Raw genomic sequence first — 19,721 nt, 5'->3', positions numbered from 1 at the left:
AGTTAAGTAACAGGACTGGGAGAATAAGAGAGGAACATAAAAGCAGAAGGTAACAGGAAAAACCTATGCATCTTGATTACAAAAGTTATATATTAAAAAGCAAGAGATGAAGACTGCTTGAAGTCATTGAACATGGTGAATCTATTTTATGATAGGCATTTAAATGCTTTGGTGACATTACTATAAATTCCTAAAATGGATAAATACCATATAACAGCTTGAAAAGAAAATCGTGGAGATTAGTTAAATATTTCTTCAATCAAATGCTGTTGCATATATTTAAACTTACTTTATTGCTTTAAAACTTGAAGCAGCTCCTTGTGCATTACATTTCTAAGTTTTATTTTTATAGAATAAAATAACCCTGCTGTTATGCTCTTTGTATGTTCACAGGATACTTGAGCTAGATCTAATAGTTAGAGATGAAGATGGAAATATCTTGGATCCAGATAAAACCAGTGTCATCAGCCTATTTCATGCACATGAAGAAGCAACTAATAAAATCACTGAGCGAATTAAGGAGGAAATGGTAGGAATAACTGGCCAAACTTAATGCTTCCTTTGCTAAAATCAAAATGAAAAACCAGTACAAGGGTTGCAGGATGTGACCTTCTGCCGTAAAAGTCAGTGGAAACTTTGCCTCTGACTGAACTAAGAGTAGATTCACATTCATGCGTTATAAATACAGTTAAGCCTCAAATTGAGTTAGGTGTGTTTGTGCACTGGATTCGGGCTGTGGGCTAGGCTGAAAGCCTGTGTTTAAAGCTGGTTCTAAATCCGTTCTTGGCTTTCTAAATAGAAACATGTCTCTTCATTCCATCTGTGAGCTACTCAATAGGCTGATTCACATAGTGAATACTTAGATACTTGGAGTTCAGGCTGCAGGCTATGACTAACCAAAGCTCTTTTTTAGAAGATCTTGTGACATTAGTTGTTTGCTCTGTGTTGCTTCTTGTCAGTTAGTCTGATGGAGTTGAAGAATTTAAGCTCACTAAAGAGCAACTCAGCATAATCTTGTGGACACCAGAAGTTAGCATGCATAAGCAAAGCTGATGAGTGCATAACTTTCATCTTTTAAAATGCACAGCAGGTTACTAGGCTTCTTTGACCTTTTTCTATGTTAAATCTGTTCAGGGACTTGTAAGATACTTGGGTTCTCTTCTTCATTCATGAGAAAATAAACAGTAATAAAGCAAGTAAAACACTTGACAAAAATTTTGGGCTGGCATGGTATTTCAGTAATGCCTGTGACAAATCACTGGAAAACACCTTAAGAGTTGGTCTCATCAGTGTCACTAAATACATCTGGCTTCCCATTAACTGACAAGATAAGGAAAATTAAACTTGGTAGTCTGCAACAGACTGTGCTGTCTTGTTTTAAAAACAGAGCCAAACAAAGGACAAAAAGAGCTTTAAGGCCATCAAATGTTAAGTAGCTGTTTCCAGGTGGTTAAAATGGGATGTAGGTAGAAATTAGGAGCCTATTTTTGAGTTGGTGAATGTGCTCAGCTGTGTCCTAATCTCAGCACATGTTATTTGCCTCCTTCAGAGAGGTGTATTTGGTTTTGCTAGTGTTCCTAGCACAGTGAAACCCAGTTACAATGCAGATAGTAAGCCTTCTGCTATATCCTACTGTGTTCAAAAATCATCTCTTTCAGACTTGCAGGCTTGCCTCTATAGTGACAGATTGATACTTTCTCTTCTCTTTAAACGTGTGATAATGTTTCACCCCTTATATAATTGCCCAGTGGCTGATGAACTGGCCTAAAATATGGAAGTCACAGAATCATAGAATATCTCGGATTGGAAGGTAACCATAAGGATCATTGAGTCCAACTCCTTGTTCTCTTCTCCTAAAGGGGTTTAAGCTCTTACAGCACAGCAAAACCAGTCAAATCTTTTAGGCACATTTTTTAACCAAAATCTTAGTAAAGGACTTCAGAATAGTTCTGTTGAAAGCAACCTGATTTTCTTGGGAGGTGAGGTTTTGAATACATCCATATACAGTAGGGAAACAACCTGGCTTTCTTTTCCTGAATGAAAATAAATGTAAGGTTTTCAAGAAAGGAAGGTTTCTGGAGGTGAAGGGAGAAGGGAAGAGAAACAGCTTAACTATTGTGTTTCTTGGAAATATTAATAAAATAAAGCAATTCCTGTTCCATTTCTAAAAGGAGATGCCTACTTGGAAAGGATAGTGTGCTTAGAAACCCATGCCAAGGAAGTTCTTACTCAGTATAAGTTTCCTAAGTACTGCAAAAGATATTTAAGGTCTCTCTGTCATCAGCTTTTTTATTATTTGCACATGGAGGTAGCTCCCTAGTCTGGGTGCACTGTTTTGAAGAACCCAGGTCTGAGCTTTTCATCTTCTTGCATACAGTGAAGGCTCTGGAGAGGAAGGTGGGATCTTCCATATCTATGTCATTTTTGCAACTTCTAACCTGCTAACTTTCTAGCTTCATAGTAGAAAAGGAAGCTGATACACTGGTGAAGTGTTGCAGAGGGTCAGAAACTTATTTGCTAGTCATGTTTGCATTATTAAGCAATGTCTTTCAGAGGAATATACAGGGCAATGCTTATTTGCTGGAAACAAGTATTTTTATCCAAATTTTCTACAATTTCTAAAATTGAAACTGCTTGTAGTATCCCACCATTCTAATTCATGGATCTAGCTAATGATTTTCCTTCTTCTGAGTAGTCAAAGGATCAACCAGATTATGCATCATACTCCCGAATGTCTTCATCCCCCACCCACAGCCTATATGTCTTTGTGCGGAATTTTGTTTGCCGAATTGGAGAGGATGCAGAACTCTTTATGTCACTATATGATCCACAGAAATTAACAATTATAAGGTAAGCTTTGTCTTCTTTTTATTGCAAAAGAGTAGTGAAAGGAGCTAGCCAAAATTAACTAAAATAGTTGCCAACATGCTAATTAATGCAGAGAATATATAAACAAAAGGAAGAAAACAAAAAGGAAAGGGAAGTGTGGATGAATCTAGTTGTTGGTAGCTACTAAAGAATTCTAGGGTAAAGGATTCCAAATATTTTGATAGGTAATTGTTGAATTGAACATTTCAGAGTTCTGGAGAAGCCTGAGACCACTTCAAAGTTAAGAGATTACTCTTGATGGGGAATGTTGCGGTGTCTGCAGTGAAGTGCTGAAATGGGGAAGGGGACAAAATGGGAGTAACTTACAAATTCAAAGATAGATTAAGATTCTGTTGAGTATTCCCGTCAGACTGATGATGATGAAGTTTCCCCCCAAAAAAGTGCCATTCTGTCTTATGTTCAAGTTATTTTTTAAAACGTACTGATGGTATTTTGTATAGCATTCTTCTTGACCTTTTAATCTGGTATTGGACTTAAAGAATCACCACAGACTATTATGACAATCATCACAGTCTGTGATGCAAGCTTTGTTATGTACTGTGGTTTTCAATGTACTGTGGAAGGGAAGAATTTTTAAATCACATGACAATAAGATATTTATCTTCAAAACAGTGAGAACTACTTGGTGAGATGGGGGAGTAGAGGCTTTCCAAAGGAAATTGATATGCTCAACAATCTTAAAGTAGTGTTCACAGTAAGTGTTTTCCAGTTTATCTTACTTTGTATTTGCAAATCAGATTGTCTCTTCTCTGTGGTCACTACCAGAATTCCTGAAGATTGAGCAAGATGAAGGAAGCAGAAGTAATCATAGAAAGGAGCAAGATGACCAGTCATTGAGTGCTTTAAGGCAGTGACAATGCTTCAATGTCCTTTCTTCAAATCAGCTGGCTGCCTCTTAAATTTACTGATGAGTTGATATTTTTTCACCTGCTGTACCTCTTGATTGCTACTATTCTATTTATCTCACCTTATATTTTCTTCAAACATTAAACTGTCAGGTTTTTCATCCTTTCTGTGGGCTCAGTTTGGGGTTTTTGGTTTTTTTTGGTTTTTTTTTTTTTTCCCCCATTGATTACTGAGGCTCAATTTATTACTGGAGCTCCTGTTTAAATTTCACAACTTGGTTCTTCCCCAAGTAATATTTCAATTCTCTTTTGTTTGTATCTTAGGATCTTGGAAATAAAGACCTTAGCAGAGACAAAATTTATTTAGTTTGTCAAATAGTCCGAGTTGGAAGGATGGATCTCAAAGACAGTAACTCAAGGAAATACACACAAGGACTAAGGCGGCCTTTTGGAGTGGCAGGTAACTGATGTCTCCTGTGCTATATCTGAAGCAGGGCCCCAGTGATACTTGCCAACCCTGGACTGTAAAATTTCTACCAAGACATGTCATAATACAAAATAGCTTTATCAACTATCTTCCATATTTAATTTTTTAAGTCCTTAAAGACTGCACCTACATTAGGTTTTTAGTTCTGCAGGATTAGACCCAAACTAATCTGAAGTAATTCTCCCTTTACACAACGTCATGTTTGTAGCGTGGACTTTGCACTAAGTGTTCTGCCCCACAACTCTACCCCTGTTGGGCTACACTGCTGGCTAGTGAGGAGTCTATATTTACCTTGAGGCACAAGAATATAGATGCACGGTATTCATAGATAAGAAGAAATATTTTGCAATGCTGCTATATGTTTTGATGATTTTTCTTTTCCTCTTCTAGTTATGGATATTACAGATATCATAAAAGGAAAAGCTGAAAGTGATGAAGAAAAGCAGCATTTCATTCCCTTTCACCCGTAAGATAGTCATAGATTATCTTTTTTTGTATGCACAAAAATATTTCTGTATCTCTTTGGCTGTAACGATCTGTGAAATGTGTCAAGAAAAAGTAATTTTTCCTTTAAATAATTTTATGTTGCAATAGTGCTAATTATTTAAATATCACTTTAAAAGGCATTTAAGACTTGACAGGGGTTACATAGCATGTTAAATGAAGGTACATTTCTATGAATGTGCTCCTTCAGACAGCTGTTGCCACGTCCTATTGAACAAAACCCCAAGTCTAATTTAGTTTTATGATCGATTCTGTTTTGAATTTGAGAAAAATCTGAGTAAAAATTGGGTTTCAGTTCAGAAGTAGTTGAATTGTCACACATTAACTATCTTCAAAAGAAATGCCAGACTGGCTGCCTAAAAATGTGATACTCGCAGTTCAAGTGCAGAGATGCCAGTATTCACTGGAAACATGTTTGTGTATTCTACATAGCACTGCTGTTACGTACTATGGAGAATGAATTTAATTCTGAAAGACACAGGTATGACACACCGGTTTATTATTTCACTTTTTTACAATTTGATTCAACATGTTATGTAAGAATTCGTTTCTAATTTCAAAAGTAGCTGAAAGAGCTTCGAAGTTCATTCGTCAGGCTGTTTAGCAGGGAAAGTGGACTGGACTGGCATGCTGGTTAATGCATTCATGGTGTGCATTCCTACAAAATTATAAGCCTTCAATTTGTTAGTATGTCACAAAATGCCGTTCCTAAAGTTGTTGACTGAATCTTTTTCGCTTTGGTGTACACATAAGCTTAGTGTGAGTGGTCTGTAATTTGGAGTGAGAGATAATGAAATTACTGAACGTATCATAATAAGGTCAAGTACTGCAAAGAGGACTGAGGCTGTTTGTCATCTATGTTCTGAGTGGTGTTTGATATATTTAGCACTTAATTCCTAGTAGACATTGTTGTTTCTCCCGCAGGGTAGTGGCAGAGAATGACTTTTTACACAGTCTCCTAAGCAAAGTCACTGCGTCAAAAGGAGACAGTGGTGGACAAGGTAGAGTTTTAAAGTATTATTATTATTTTTAAAAGTAACAAGGTATTTTTTGGGAACTTCATTTTATATTGTTTACATTTAAGAGAAAGGCCTTTACATTAGAGCTGTAGAACCACCATGGAGGTGGGTCAACTTTGAAGCTGGAAGTGAAGAATCGTGAGTTTGTTGCAGAATCTTAGGGCTAATTAGTAGCTACAGTTTTTGATTATAGAGCTTTTAGTTTCAGCTAAAGGAAATGGGGGAAGTGAATTCTTATCGCTATTTTAGTGGGTAGAAGAGGCAATAATTTAAAGAGATATTTTTTTTTTCCTTACCATAAATCTAATCTTTTTTTTTTTTTTTTTTTCCCTCTTAATAGGTGTCTGGGTAACTGTGAAAATGCTTGTTGGAGATGTGATTCAAACTAGAAAGGACTATCCACATCTTGTAGACAGAACCACAGTTGTTGCTAGAAAGCTAGGATTTCCTGAAATAATCATGCCAGGTAGGAGGTGCTTTGTTCTGTAATAGGAATGGATTTTTTTTCATTCCCTAGGTTAATGAGCATCAGCTGCAGCCTTATTTACTTACTTCTGTAATGGGTAACTCAGAGGCTCTTTAGAATTCATTCTTCACGGTAAGTTTTGTTCCAATATTAGAGATTTATATAAAATAGCTAAATCCTTGGAAAGTATTTTCTAGTGCTTAAACAGAAAAAATAAGATCAAGACACTGTGGGATAATCCCAGCTCCTTGTACATAGCATTCTTGTCTTCTAAGTAGATTACGGTGGATGCTTACTTGAATTTTAAAGGAACCTTATTCTTATTGTAACTTATCACTGTCCTTTATTAATAATAAACATATGCATTTACAATCACTTGATTTTTTTGGACTTACAATATTTTCCAAGTAAAGTTACTGTCTGCAGTGCTCCTTTTTGAAAAAACAAATGTAATCCTCCCTCCCCCCGCCTTCAAGTCAAATCTCGATATTAATTTGTTCACAGGAGCAAATTAAAACATGAAGCTCCCTCTAGAAGGAGCTGTGTATTTGGGGAAAATGCAGTAGAGGCATCACCTGTCACCTCACCAGCAGGTGTCAGTGCTGGCCGAGAATTGCTTGAAGTCACTTTGAGGACTCCCATTCGGTTCGTTTCACATCACATCGTAGTATCAGTTTAGCTAAGAATAGCGGACCTGAAAATTTAAGTTCAGAGAGAAGAGAATATGTTTTTATCTGTTTCACTGCACAGAAAGAGGTACTCTTGTGAAGTTCAGTTGACCCTATGGTCTCACAGCATTTTCATTGTGTTCTAACCTTTTGATTTCTTTTTTAGGAGATATAAGAAATGACATTTATATTACATTGCTGTATGGAGATTTTGACAAATACAATAAAACAACTCAGAGAAATGTGGAAGTTATAATGTGTGTCTGTGATGAAGAAGGAAAAGTGATGCCAGTAAGTTTTCTTTTTTCTGTATGATGGAGATAGAAACATGAGTTGCATTTTAGAAGTAAGCCTTAAACTTACAAATTTTTATAAAATACCATTGTACAAAAGCTTGCGGTTAGGGCACTTGTGTCATCATGTGACAGCTTGTGACTGGTTTTATGTTTAAAGTGACATATCTAATAAAGTCCTATAAATGTCTTGCAGAAAACTGTAACAAGAAATAACATTGAATGACCTATTTTAGCTGTGCCAAGGAAAAAATGCTGTTTCTGACAATTACTGTGTTCTTACTCTAGGGTTTCTCTGGTGAAAATTCCCAGAGGAATGCAATTTGCACATTAAAATATTAGAAGTACATTTCTGCTACATAACAAACCCTCAGTTTGTGCCAGGAAAACTGTGTCACTTTCCCTTGAATGAAGTACATGGCAAATAACTAAATTAGTGACAAGAGGAGTGTGGACACTGTACATATGCACCATAAATATTTACGGCATCTTTTTGTTATTCTATTTCTATTTTAAGGTGGTTTTGTCGTTTCCTTAGGGCTTTTTAACACCAGTTCAGTATTCAGGGGGATTTTTGGCCTTTCGTTTTCTGAGCTTTATAGTGTTCACTAAATCAGTACAGTGGTCATGAGGGTGAATAATGATGACAATTCTTGAGATAAAATAAAGATGGAGTAACTCACTGTGGTTCTTGACTTGCTGAAATAGGCTTACGAACTACAATTAAAGGCTTGACCTAAAACATAACTTTAAAGCTCCAACGTTCAGAGGCTTGGGAAACGCAGTATCTTCATATTAACGCCTCCTCTCTGTTGGTGCTTTCATTATTGTTTGATTTTGAATGACGCCATATCCAAATTCAAAACTGCTTGTTAAAGACGGGTCTTGATGCTGCATGACCTGTGCTGGTCCCGACCCTGTAGCTTCCTCAGGGTGTCTCCAGTCTCCGAAGGCCCCAGGCAGGAGCTGCGCGGGGCCTTGGGGCAGCCGGGCGCCAGTGGCGGGGCCTGTTCCCCGGGGAAAGATTTCCCTCAGCGCCAGGATCCCGCTGCGCCCTCCCCGCTGCTCCCGGCCGCCACGGCGGGTTTATGAGGGCGCAGAGGCGCGGACGAGCGCGCTGGCCCGGCCCAGCCCAGCCCCGGCTGCCGCCGTGAAGGCGCCGTGGCTGCGCGGCCGAGGGCGGGAAGCGAAGCCCGGGCGCGCTGGCTTGGCCTGGCCTGGCCGGGGGGCGGCGGCCGCCATGAACGCGTCCCGCAGCGAGCGCCGCCTGGCAGCGGTGTGGCGGCGCGCGCGGGCGCGCCTCGGCCCTGCGCTGAGGGAGGGCGGTGGCCGTGAGGGTCCTGCGCTGAGGGAGGGCCTGTCCGCTTGGGTCTGCCCAAGTCGTAAAAATGTACTGAAGTTAATAAGCCACTAAGCACTGTTTCTTCCCCTCTTTTTGTAAGAATGCCGTTTGTTTGGGAGCGGGGGACAAACCCGTGAGTGAATACAGATCAGTTGTTTACTATCAGGTCAAGCAGCCACGTTGGATGGAAACGCTAAAGGTATGGTGTAGGTACCTCTCCCCTGCTTTTTGCTCTTCATTTCTTAGTACCTCACACAGAAAAGCTTCACAGCGTCAGTTTTTTCTAGAAAATATCTTGTTCCCCAATACAGCTGGAAGGATGGAGCCATGGTCATGCATCAGTTAGCAGAGATACATGATTACTGAGGCTTACAATTTGGCCTAGAAAATGTGAAGATTTTTTTTTTTTTTAGCAAAACAAATGAGGTCATCATCGATAACCTTACTCATAACATGGCTCATCAAAAATGAAATGTTGTATTGGTCCTATTGAGGTGAAACAATGGAGATGAGCTTCAATTGCATGATTGGGGGAAAAAAAAAAAAAAGCCCCAAAACCCAAACTAAAACAACCCACCCCAACTTTATGATTTTAGAGGAAAAAAACTGCCTTGGATTTCTTTAGAGACACACAAATAACTATCTAATCTAGCTTTAATGTCTGATTGGAAAATGCCCAGAAGCTTCCAGAAGTCATTCTTCTAAAGCATGTCTCAGGCTTGCTAGAAAGCTTGATTTTTTTTTTTTTTTTTTTTTGAAGACAATGATTGAAGATGTTACTGCCATGTATGACAAGCCAGCAATTATTATACTAAGGTGTGTTGGGGATACTGGGCAGGACAGGGAGGGAATGGAAGTGTAATATGAAGGAGAAGCTTATTTGTTGAAGACATTGCCCCATTCATTTTTTGCTTACTATACTAGTTACTTTTAAAAATTATTCTGTAATTCAAACTTTTATATAGAATCAGGAACAGTAGATCCTTTTGAAAGGTGTAGTTAATGTGAAGGAGTGTTATGCAGTAAGATTTGTAAAGGGAAGTTATGAATGAACACAAAGGAGAACAGATCTTTAAAGTTTTAGAACTATAAACTTGATAATATAAAAGTTTGTGCTTTTTCTTATGTAGTTGGCCTTTTTTGTTGCATACTTGTTATAAGCAAGTATGCTACTTTAACAATAAAGCACTCAGCTTCTAGGATTCTGCTCAAGTCTTTGAAACTGAATTTAATCACAAAAATATGCTGAATTTATTTCGCTAGAATTTTCATACCTTTTTCCCATTTTTATTGGTTATCAATTTATGTATATGAATTGTGGAAGTTTCAGATTGTAGAGGTGTTCCATAATTCTGTGTGGTTAACAGGGTAAGTAATAAGACTGCAGTACACTTATTGTATGGTGTACAAGCACCTGTGTGCTTTAACTCACTGGGTTCAGTGCTTCATTCCTGTTGTGGTGCTAGACTTTGAGCAAAGTCTAACAGATTATTGCTTATCAGCCACCACTTCTGCTACTGGGATCAGGCTCAATAGTTCAAAATGGTCTGTGAAAGCCATTATGGAGCCAGCAGAAGTGGTGCTTATTTATTCTAAAATAGGAGCTTATTACATGACAAAGCATCTTCTGCCCCCACCCCCCATAAATCTATTGATTATTTTCTGATTTTACAAAAGGTAGCAGTCCCTATTGAAGACATGCAAAGGATACATCTGCGCTTCATGTTCAGACACAGGTCATCTCAAGAGTGTAAGTAAGGAATTTTTACTTTAGTGACTTTCAATTCATTGATGGATAGTCAACTGAAAATATTTTGCTTTGCAGCTAAAGATAAAGGAGAAAAGAATTTTGCAATGGCCTACATAAGACTAATGAAGGAGGATGGAACAACTCTTCAAGATGGCATCCATGATTTGTTAGTCCTAAAGGTATTGGGTCAATTTTTTTCCTTTTCTTTTCCCCCCCCACTGTTATCCCAAAGAAGGGTTCTTTCACCCAGTATGCAAGCCAATACACGCTGGGTTGAGGTATTTCTTTTACTTCATGTCTGCGCAGAGATGGGTGCTAGGTTGTAATTCCACAAAGCTAGCACACCACACAAGGAACTACAGCCTAGTTATCTTGCTACATGATTACTAAAAACCTATCTAGATTTCCACTCATTGGTCCGTAATTACTGTTACATCTGCTATTGGTTAGTTATATTTAAATTTGCCTCGCTTAATATGTAAATCGGCATGCATGCTCTTTACAGGCACGGGGGGACAAATCTTTTTAGTCTTGAATTGAGTTGGTGGTTGTGATCTCTGGCTGCCACCTTTACTTTTCCCCCCAGTTACCACAGATTTTTTTCTGACTTCATGCTTCTTGGGCAGTCATCCAGCCTTTGGCTCCTTCTGCGGCAAGATCTTGCCCTCTTACCAATCTTTTAGCTCCTCTTCAAGGGTGTAGTCGTTAGCAAGGCCTGCACCGTTTATACAAAGTGTCAGGCTTACACAACAGAGCCAGTATTTAGTGGTGGTCCTTAGATCAGTGCCATACATTCGATCCGAAATTGAACTGACACTATAGCTTAGGCATTAACCCGAACACACGGTTTTACCCAGTCTATACACAAGACACATTTATTTTCACACTGATGTCTTTGCATTGTTTGTTTTCTTAGTGCTACGTTAATTTCATTATTCTATCAAAGACAAATATTATGGTTTTTGTCTGAACAAAAAAAATTGGATGTAACTTGTTCCATAGTCAGTGAATGTTGCTCTAAATTTTAGACACACACATTATCTAAGCACAATGAGAGGTGGTTACTCTTCCTGCTATTTTTACTGAGGTTTGTGCTTTTGTCCTTCTATAGTATAGAGGAAGTTATGCTAAAGCTCAGTACCTGGATGTGTACCATTATTCTTGCTGCAGAGGGAAAAAGTGTTGCTTTGATTCATTTAGAATCTTTGTCATGTGAATAATCAGGGAACGTAATCTTAGAGAATTGGTTGGTTGAAACTGTGCTGTGTAGTTACTCAGATACAAAAGTGAAAGTTTCAGGAATCAATTTTGTATGTAAATAATAGTTTTGACTAGCCCTGATTGGACACAGGTAGCGTTTTTGACTTTGTGAACTGAAGCAGGGAACAGATGTTTCAAGATTTATTTTTTGTTGATTTTTTTTTTTTTCCCTTGGAGAATAGTGTTTAGCAGGAACTGAGAACCAGAAATCACTGCCAGTACAGAAGAATTTTTACTTTAGGTAGTGCTCTCTTCAGTAAACTAGTTTGCCGTAACATTAATGACAAGTGAGATGCATGCAACTAAATCAAGTTATTTAGTCCAAAAAGATTAATGGCAGTGTGTAGTTAATTATCTTCTCTTCATTGATACCAACTTAGACCAGAAGGAAAATGACGACCATGTCATATGACTGTGTGGTTAATGTTGGTTATGAAACTCCATCTGCATCAACCGGGTAATTTTTCCTTAAGTGACAGCGTAGATGGGAAATGCTGAACAGAGTTGACCTAGTTTATGTTTGGGAGAAACAGACAGATTTTCTGACATATGTTTGCCTATTCTAGTATTAAAAACAGTAATTGTAAGCTGTGTTTTAAATAGTCGTACATCTGGCCTCTCAAAATAAGTAATTTGAAAACTGATAAGTTTAAACTGTGTATTTTCGCTGCCTTCAGGCAATAAATCTTTCTGAGACGCTTCTGGATCAAAATTTCAAGTCTTTCCCCCATTGACTAACTTGTCTCAAAAAGTGGAAGTCAAGTTTCTTTTCTGGTTCCAGAAATTCTGCGAAGTAATTATTTGGCAAGCTTAGTAACAATCATAAAAGTTAATAATGCTGTCTGTTTTGCTGCGTAAGGATTTTGCCTTTTGTCTGTCTAGGTCTCTTTATAACCAATTTTTAACCTTCTGGTTTAATAGGAAGTAGAGACTGCACACCAACAGTTACTGAATCAGATACAAACAGAAAACTTCTGAAAATCATTCTAGATTATGTTTTTTGTAACTCCTTGTTTATAGACAATTGTAGACTGAGGGTCTGCAATTGAGTCAGATCTGTCATGATGTAGCTTTAAGTGACAAATCTCATAAACTCGTTGGGGAAATTTTCTAGGGTAGTTTTGTTAAATAAAAATTACATTCTCTGAACAGCAAGGAGTATGATTTTTGTTGCCTTTGTTTAAGAACTGCTTTTTTGTCTGGAGTATGAATCAAAAGTTGAGACATAAAAAAAATCTGTGAGGGTTGTAGCATGCAACTTGATGAAATAGAGGGGGGAAAGATACCTGTTGGCACTCTGACTGTTCCTTCTACTTTTAAGCATAAATTCTGTGATATCTGTGTCAATTAATTACTGCAGCATATTGTCTAATTTAAAATACAGCCTTACCATGCCCTGATCTTTCATGTTAAAGGTCCGGGTATTAAGTTATAATGAGCATACTGAAATAGTGCTGCTATTCTTTCCCTATTCAGTCCCATTTTCTATTTTAAATTGTGTGCAGGCATGGTAACTGTGTTGTCTGTATCCTGTGTCTATAGGTGATGGTCAATAGTCTATTGTGTTCTGTAGCTATTGACATTGCAATGAGAAATTGGCTCTTGCTCTTACTCTGCCAGTGACATCACCTGTCACAGTTCCTTACTGCACCTTGAAACACATACATTTATAATTTCAGCGTAGTATTTTCCCTGCATGTTCATTGCAGCCTTTCTTGCTGACTAACATCGACTCTTGGTTTACCTGTATGAGCCATGCTGGGACTGGAGTATTCTTTATCCTTTAGTGCATGCATTTAAGTCCATAGAAACATAGCTTTTTGTTTACTTCTGTAGAAAGTACAAAATGAGTCTAACTTGAAACCCAGTGGTTTAAAATATGTAATAAATGGTATATTGTTTTTCAGGGGGACAGTAAAAAAATGGAGGATGCTAATGCTTATTTGACATTACCTTCTACACGTCAACACGTAGAAAATAAAGGAGCAACCATAGTCAGGAACTCAAGTATTGTAGGGGGGCTTTCAGTAAGCTCACGTGATGCATTTTATATTTCAACTCTTGTTTGTTCTACAAAGTTAACTCAGAATGGTATGTATCTTCTAAACAGGCAGAAGTTTTAGAAAGAAGACATTCACAGAAATGGTAAATCACATTTTAAATTTTAATATCTGTCCATTTATTTTCTATTAGTGGGCTTACTAGGTCTCTTAAAGTGGCGTATGAAGCCAGAGCTGCTTCAGGAGAACCTGGAAAAACTGAAGATTGTGGATGGAGAGGAAGTTGTGAAGGTATGTCTTCATATAGTTGTTTTTCAAGTCCTTCATACCATGACAGAAAAAATGCTACATAGTTTCAAAAAGAAGAAGAAACTGGAGGGTCAGTTAGAGTAAACATAGGAACTTAAATAAGCCTGTCAGTTACACTTTCTTTTATGAGTGTCATTCAGTGTAATGCCTTTGCTAGGGAGTGTTTGCAGAAGACATGAGCAAAGCTCTTCATTAAGACGGAGCAAGGAAGCAGGCGTCTGGACAGGTTTCCGCAGAGTGTTAGCCATCTCTTTACTACTTGTTGCTCCCAGACGTTTCCTGTATTGGCTACTGTAGAGACTGCAAGATTACTAGTCAAATCTGCCTGCTTTCACTGGTAATTAATTTATTAGGATCCTTTTCTGCTTTCTGTTGGTTTATTTTATTGGAAATTTTGTGCATGAATGGAGAATTCAATATTAAGAATATTATTTGGAGTTATTACTCTTTTGGTCAGGTGCTTACGTATATGTCACGGGTGAACTTTAATTTTGAGCATGCACAGAAAAATTAATTTAAAAACTTGATAGGATATGAAGGCAGTGATTGTAAAGTATTTTCCACAGTCTCTGTTCAACTGTTTGCTTCTGTCTATCTGAAACATCACAAACAATTCCTACTGCTTTCTTTACAGTTCTTAATATTAATTTGCGTGTTGATATTAAAAAAGTGTATTATGTATCCGATGAAGTGCTTTGTTAATTTAATGAGTATAATATAAATAAAAACTTGTTAATATTTTGGAAAGTGGCAGACACTATTACATTTGTATTACTCTTCAAATAAAAGCGTGAGATACCTCTCTAGAGAGAAGGAGGAAGGAGAACTTTAAAAAAAAAAAAATAAAAAAAAAATTTTTTTAACCAAACAAGGATTTGGGTCCCAAGTCACTGGGGTGCTTTCCTTTGATTTAAAGTGTGCTTTGAATCAGACCATAGAAATATGAAATGTGTTTTTAATCATCATGTATATGTGAAAATAGCAACTATTAATCTGTATCACTAAGGAACTAGGAATGCAGTTTTAGGTAGTTACATTGTTTATATCATATTTTTAATTTTTCCATAAGCTTTGAGTTAAACATGTGTTATTGATTGCTAATGTGTCTGAGGATGTAGGTTCTTAAAATTAATGAAACTAGAGCCTAAATCCCCAGAAATGTTTTCTGAATTTAAGTGATGTTTCAATATAGACCTTTAAAATTCTGACTTGGGAGAATCCAGGTCTACTATCTGAAATCTGACTTGTGAGATTTTAACGTTGAATTGGTTACCAGTTTGTCATTTCATGTTCTATAGTTTCTCCAAGATACACTGGATGCCCTGTTTAACATCATGATGGAACATTCCCACAGTAATGAGTATGACATCCTTGTCTTTGATGCACTGGTAAGAGTCAGCACTGAAGGTTTTTATTTTTTGAAGAACATTATAATTTTGAATGACCTATGAAGTTGTTTCTTTCAGGGAATTAGTCTTAAAATCTCTACAGAACAGGTGGAATATTACTGTTTGACTGAAAAGCAAGTTTCTTTAAAAACCCTCAAATAGTGGATTATCAAAAATATTTCAGAAGACTAATACTTAAATTTAAAATGTGACCTGACGAAAAATACTCATTATGTTCATGTCTGTTTAGATATACATCATAGGACTCATTGCAGACCGTAAGTTTCAACATTTTAACACTGTTTTGGAAGCATATATCCAACAGCATTTTAGTGCAACACTGGCATACAAGTAAGTTTGTTTTCTTCTCTTCTTTCTCTTTTTTGCTAAACCTCCACCATCACATTAAAGAACATAAATCCTGTTTGTGACTTTTCTGATGTAATTAATGATGACTGTTGTTTTGATGCTGCTGTTTGCTTATCTGGAAACAAACCTGCCTGAGACACACACATATCATTATAACTAGAGTTATTTGAGAAATAATAATTGATTTGGAGTTAAATTATTCTTTGGCATTCATTTTCTCGTCTGGATTTTGCTGTGTCTGAGCACTTCACCTGTATCCTGTCAAATCTGTCAAAAAATACTTTGCTGTAAAGCCTCTCCCTTTACATTCCTCACCTTAACATGAAATGCCTTAAGTGAGGGGTTGAGGCTGTCCTCAACCCATTTATATAGGTTTCCACATATCATTTTACAGCAAACTCACTCGTGGAGAGAAACATTGTTGGGGAACTGTCAGGTCTTCATATGCAGTTCAGTCTGATGTTGGACCAGGAGGGTTTCAGTGTAGCAAACTGGAATTTTGGTATTTGTTAAGTGGTCTGCTGTGAGCTGGAGTCAGTATTTGTTACATGTTCATGCCATTGGGCAGGTGAGCAGACTTTTGGTGGTTTTGTTTAGTTATTTTTAATTTATTTTTGGAGCTTTCAGATAATGCCCAGATGGGAAGACATGTATTCATAGAAGAGAATAAAAACTGTGGAGACAGTAAATAATACTGGATTTCTATTTTATTTAAAAAAAGCTTTATGCAGATGATGGTGGGATAAAATTGCTTTCAATTATGAAGAAAAATTACATCATCAGTTAGTGCTGATCTTGGGGAAGTGCTGTAACAGGGTAGATCTATTTTTTTCATCTACCTAAAGTCTTGTTCTGGCATCTTAATGGGGTGTCAGATTGAAGGAGAACTTTAATTTGGGATGTGAATAATATATGGAAGGCCTTAGCTGAAGGTTTGGAACAGTTGAGGATATCTTGTAGTGTCCTGTGCCAAATTTGTATCAGTTCCAACTCAACAGGAAACATCACACAGATCATATATTAGAACATGAGTTTTCTAGAATTGAAAGGCAGTAGTGCACACTCAATCCTTTCTCACATTCCAGGAAAGTTGAAATTAGTATTATTGGCCTCAGAAAGCTCAAGCGCAAGGTACAGGGTCTTCTTTAATCCTCCTTTACTCCATATGTAATAAGCATACATAATTTAATGCTTTATATTATTGTGGAAGAAGAGAAGGTTGGGTACAGAACCTCTCAGGACAGCCTGATTTGCTTAAAATATTTCTAAGACTTACCTGAATGAGAACTTCTGATGATTTAATCAAAGTGGCAGAGGCAAAGTAATGTTTATGATCGTTCCCCAAATCATGAGTTTTCTTGGCATCATTGGTTCCATGCACATCATGGAAGATGTACTTGGTTTCAAGAATCATTTACGAAATAAATAACTCATAGTTAGGAAGGAGACAGACATATTATGGCCATATTATGAAATGGTATTTTGGCCAAACTGTTAAGTATTTATTCAATTCCTACATAGTCATCCATTTATACCTAGCTTTTATAGAGTTCTGAGAGGACCTAATGTTGACACTTGAGGGACCTTGAGTGGACTGCCCTTGCGTACAAGTTGGATAAATTCTGTCCCAACTCAGTACAAAGCTGTGAATTCAGAGAAGCTGTAAAAAGGAGTAAATAGAGACACGCAATGGATGTAGTGCCCAGGAGGCTGAGAGGCTGAAAGCATGATATTTTGGTCCTGAAATGTGAGTTAGGCTAGTGCAGTTGGGCTGAGGATGTGTCTATCAGTTCCACAGATAGATATATATACACACACACATATATATACACACACGTATGTATCTCTATATATTCTGTGCAGTAGCAAGCAGTTCTTGGAGCTATTATTTGCATGCAGATATGTTCCAAATACCATACTGATCACTTACTAATGTTTCATCAGTCCAGTTGCTGAACTGTTAAGTTTCATCAACATGCAAGTGCTAGTTTGGTTTTTGTTGTTTTGTTTGGATTGGTTGGTTTCATTTGTTTAGGGTAGAGGATAGTAGGTTTCTGGTTTTGTAGTGATGCAAGAAGAAAACCCCAACTATCCTTATTTTAGTAGGTCTTATGTCTAGTTTCATCATTTAAGATGAAACTAGATCTAAAAATAAGTCCCTTAATTTTTAGTTAAGCTTTTGCACTTTTTTAGCAGGTTGTGTGTTTAGCAAAAAAATTGCCTTTGGATACAAAGCAAGGAAGTGTTGAAATAAAAGAAATACTTCAAGCAGATATTGCTGTGTACCAGAATATTTTACTGTTTACATGCAGTTAATTTAGAGCATGTAGTGGTGTTTAATCACCACTTCATGTAGGTAGGCAGAACTAACATTTTGTTACCTTGTGTGTGTATTTTATAAACTTCTGTAAAAGAGCTTCCAGGATTGTGTAATGTTATGCTGCTGTTCTGAGATATCAGATTGCTTTCTTGGTTGTGCAGTTAAGAATTTGCTCCTCATTTGTTTATACTGATAGAATTTGTGCAACAAATGCAAAAATACATGCAGTACATTTTGGTGTGTGTGCTTGACTAAGCATAAACATTTATTTAGAGTAGCCAAACAAGTTCAAGAAGTTAATTAAAAAAACCCATTTAAAACGTTTTTTATCTTCAGGAAATTAATGACTGTTTTGAAGACTTACTTGGATACCTCCAGCCGAGGGGAGCAATGTGAGCCTATCCTAAGAACTCTGAAAGCACTGGAATATGTTTTCAAGTTCATTGTTAGATCAAGGACATTATTTTCACAGTAAGTACCCAAGCTATTACCATTTAACTAGCAGTCCAATATCAGAAATATAAGTAGACCTGAGAAACAGAAAAAATTGATTCCAGAACAGAACTGTATGTTTCCTTTTCACAAATAAAACATAAAAGCTGGCAAATAGCCTAAAATACACATATTGCTGAAATATTTTTTGGAGAGGGAGTTTTCAAAAATCTGCTTTCTGATTCACAGTGGAAGTTCCAGAGACCTATTTAGTAGTAGCAGCTGATTTCAAAGGGTGATTATTTTTTGTGTCAGGTGGCTTGGCCGAAGACCAATGGGTGGCCGAACATTGTGACAGATGGCTTGAAGCTGGATGCATGTCCTTGAGATCATGGTGTTCAGCAGCTCAGACTGTGCATAGAATAATGTAATTTTCAGTAATCGTTGTCCAGCACTCGCCATCTGAAACTGGAGAGTTTCAGATTTTCAGTTAAGGAATTTATAGGGTAGAGACAATGGATCTGTACAGCTCAGCCAAACAGATGAGGTGTAATATTTACAATATTTACGGTATTCAGGTTTAGGAAGAGGGAGATGGGGAGAATGAAGGAGATGAAGGCTGGAGGGAGAAAAATTCCACTATGGTAACTGTATCCCCCACTTCCTCCCCTAGCCCTTAAGGACTGTCACTATATCCCACAGACCCTATCCCCGTCCTCTGTTTCCTCTCTTCTGCTTCATCTTTTTCCATTTATCCTTAGTTGGTTTCCCCATAATACTTGTTCTGCTGTCCCTCTGCTGCACGGCTGAAGGAATGCAGTGGCAGAAGATAGGCAGTGGCAAACTTGGGACTATACATAGACCGAGTGGTTGGCAGTTCTCTGGATACACTACATGGTCAACAAGCAATGGCTTTGTGTAAATGCAGATTGTAGTATTTGTCAAGTTAAGTTAAAAATAATGTAGATTGTAGTATTTGTTAAGCTTAAGGAAAATAATAAGATAATGCAGACTGTAGTATTTTGTGGGAGTGTCAGCTCTGCACAGCTGTGGGAGATTCAATGTGTTATTAGTAAATGATTAAGAGGCAAGTGGGCATTGGCCTATCAGCCCTGCACATCTGTGGGAGATTCAATACTTAAGAGCCAAATTGACATCAGCTGGTGGAGCTTTTGGATAGGCTTGGAGAAGTGTTGGTCAGTCCTGTGCTGACTTGGAGAAGCGTCAGCTCTGCTCTGCACAGGCCCAGAGAAGCAGCAAGGCTTGGAGGAGATACAGGCCTTGGAAGAGAGATAAGAAACTGCCTGGTGGTGCTAAGGTGGATGGAACTGTTTGTGGGAGAGAGGATTGATGACTGTCTAGTTGCTGATTTGTTTATCA

The 19,721-nt window shown here is 37.5% G+C and overlaps 1 protein-coding gene across 2 annotated transcripts in view; it reads left to right on the top strand.

Annotated features, from left to right (window-relative positions):
* Window positions 1-19,721, top strand: part of DOCK2 (dedicator of cytokinesis 2) — a 203,938-nt gene that overhangs the window by 18,619 nt on the left and 165,598 nt on the right. For both annotated transcript variants that reach the window (XM_074883294.1, XM_074883292.1), the window contains 16 exons: window positions 394-529; window positions 2,696-2,850; window positions 3,502-3,583; window positions 4,059-4,194; window positions 4,612-4,687; window positions 5,650-5,726; window positions 6,085-6,210; window positions 7,045-7,169; window positions 8,614-8,712; window positions 10,191-10,263; window positions 10,339-10,442; window positions 13,431-13,614; window positions 13,717-13,814; window positions 15,131-15,220; window positions 15,471-15,571; window positions 18,246-18,380. In XM_074883294.1, the coding sequence (XP_074739395.1) occupies window positions 394-529; window positions 2,696-2,850; window positions 3,502-3,583; window positions 4,059-4,194; window positions 4,612-4,687; window positions 5,650-5,726; window positions 6,085-6,210; window positions 7,045-7,169; window positions 8,614-8,712; window positions 10,191-10,263; window positions 10,339-10,442; window positions 13,431-13,614; window positions 13,717-13,814; window positions 15,131-15,220; window positions 15,471-15,571; window positions 18,246-18,380 (1,797 nt within the window). The remainder of the gene's footprint in view (window positions 1-393; window positions 530-2,695; window positions 2,851-3,501; window positions 3,584-4,058; window positions 4,195-4,611; window positions 4,688-5,649; window positions 5,727-6,084; window positions 6,211-7,044; window positions 7,170-8,613; window positions 8,713-10,190; window positions 10,264-10,338; window positions 10,443-13,430; window positions 13,615-13,716; window positions 13,815-15,130; window positions 15,221-15,470; window positions 15,572-18,245; window positions 18,381-19,721) is intronic.

This window comes from Strix uralensis, chromosome 14 (assembly GCF_047716275.1).
Source record: "Strix uralensis isolate ZFMK-TIS-50842 chromosome 14, bStrUra1, whole genome shotgun sequence".
NCBI classification, from domain to species: domain Eukaryota; kingdom Metazoa; phylum Chordata; class Aves; order Strigiformes; family Strigidae; genus Strix; species Strix uralensis.
The sequence above is the reverse complement of the archived record's forward strand: the minus strand, read 5'-3'. Positions and strand labels throughout refer to the sequence as shown.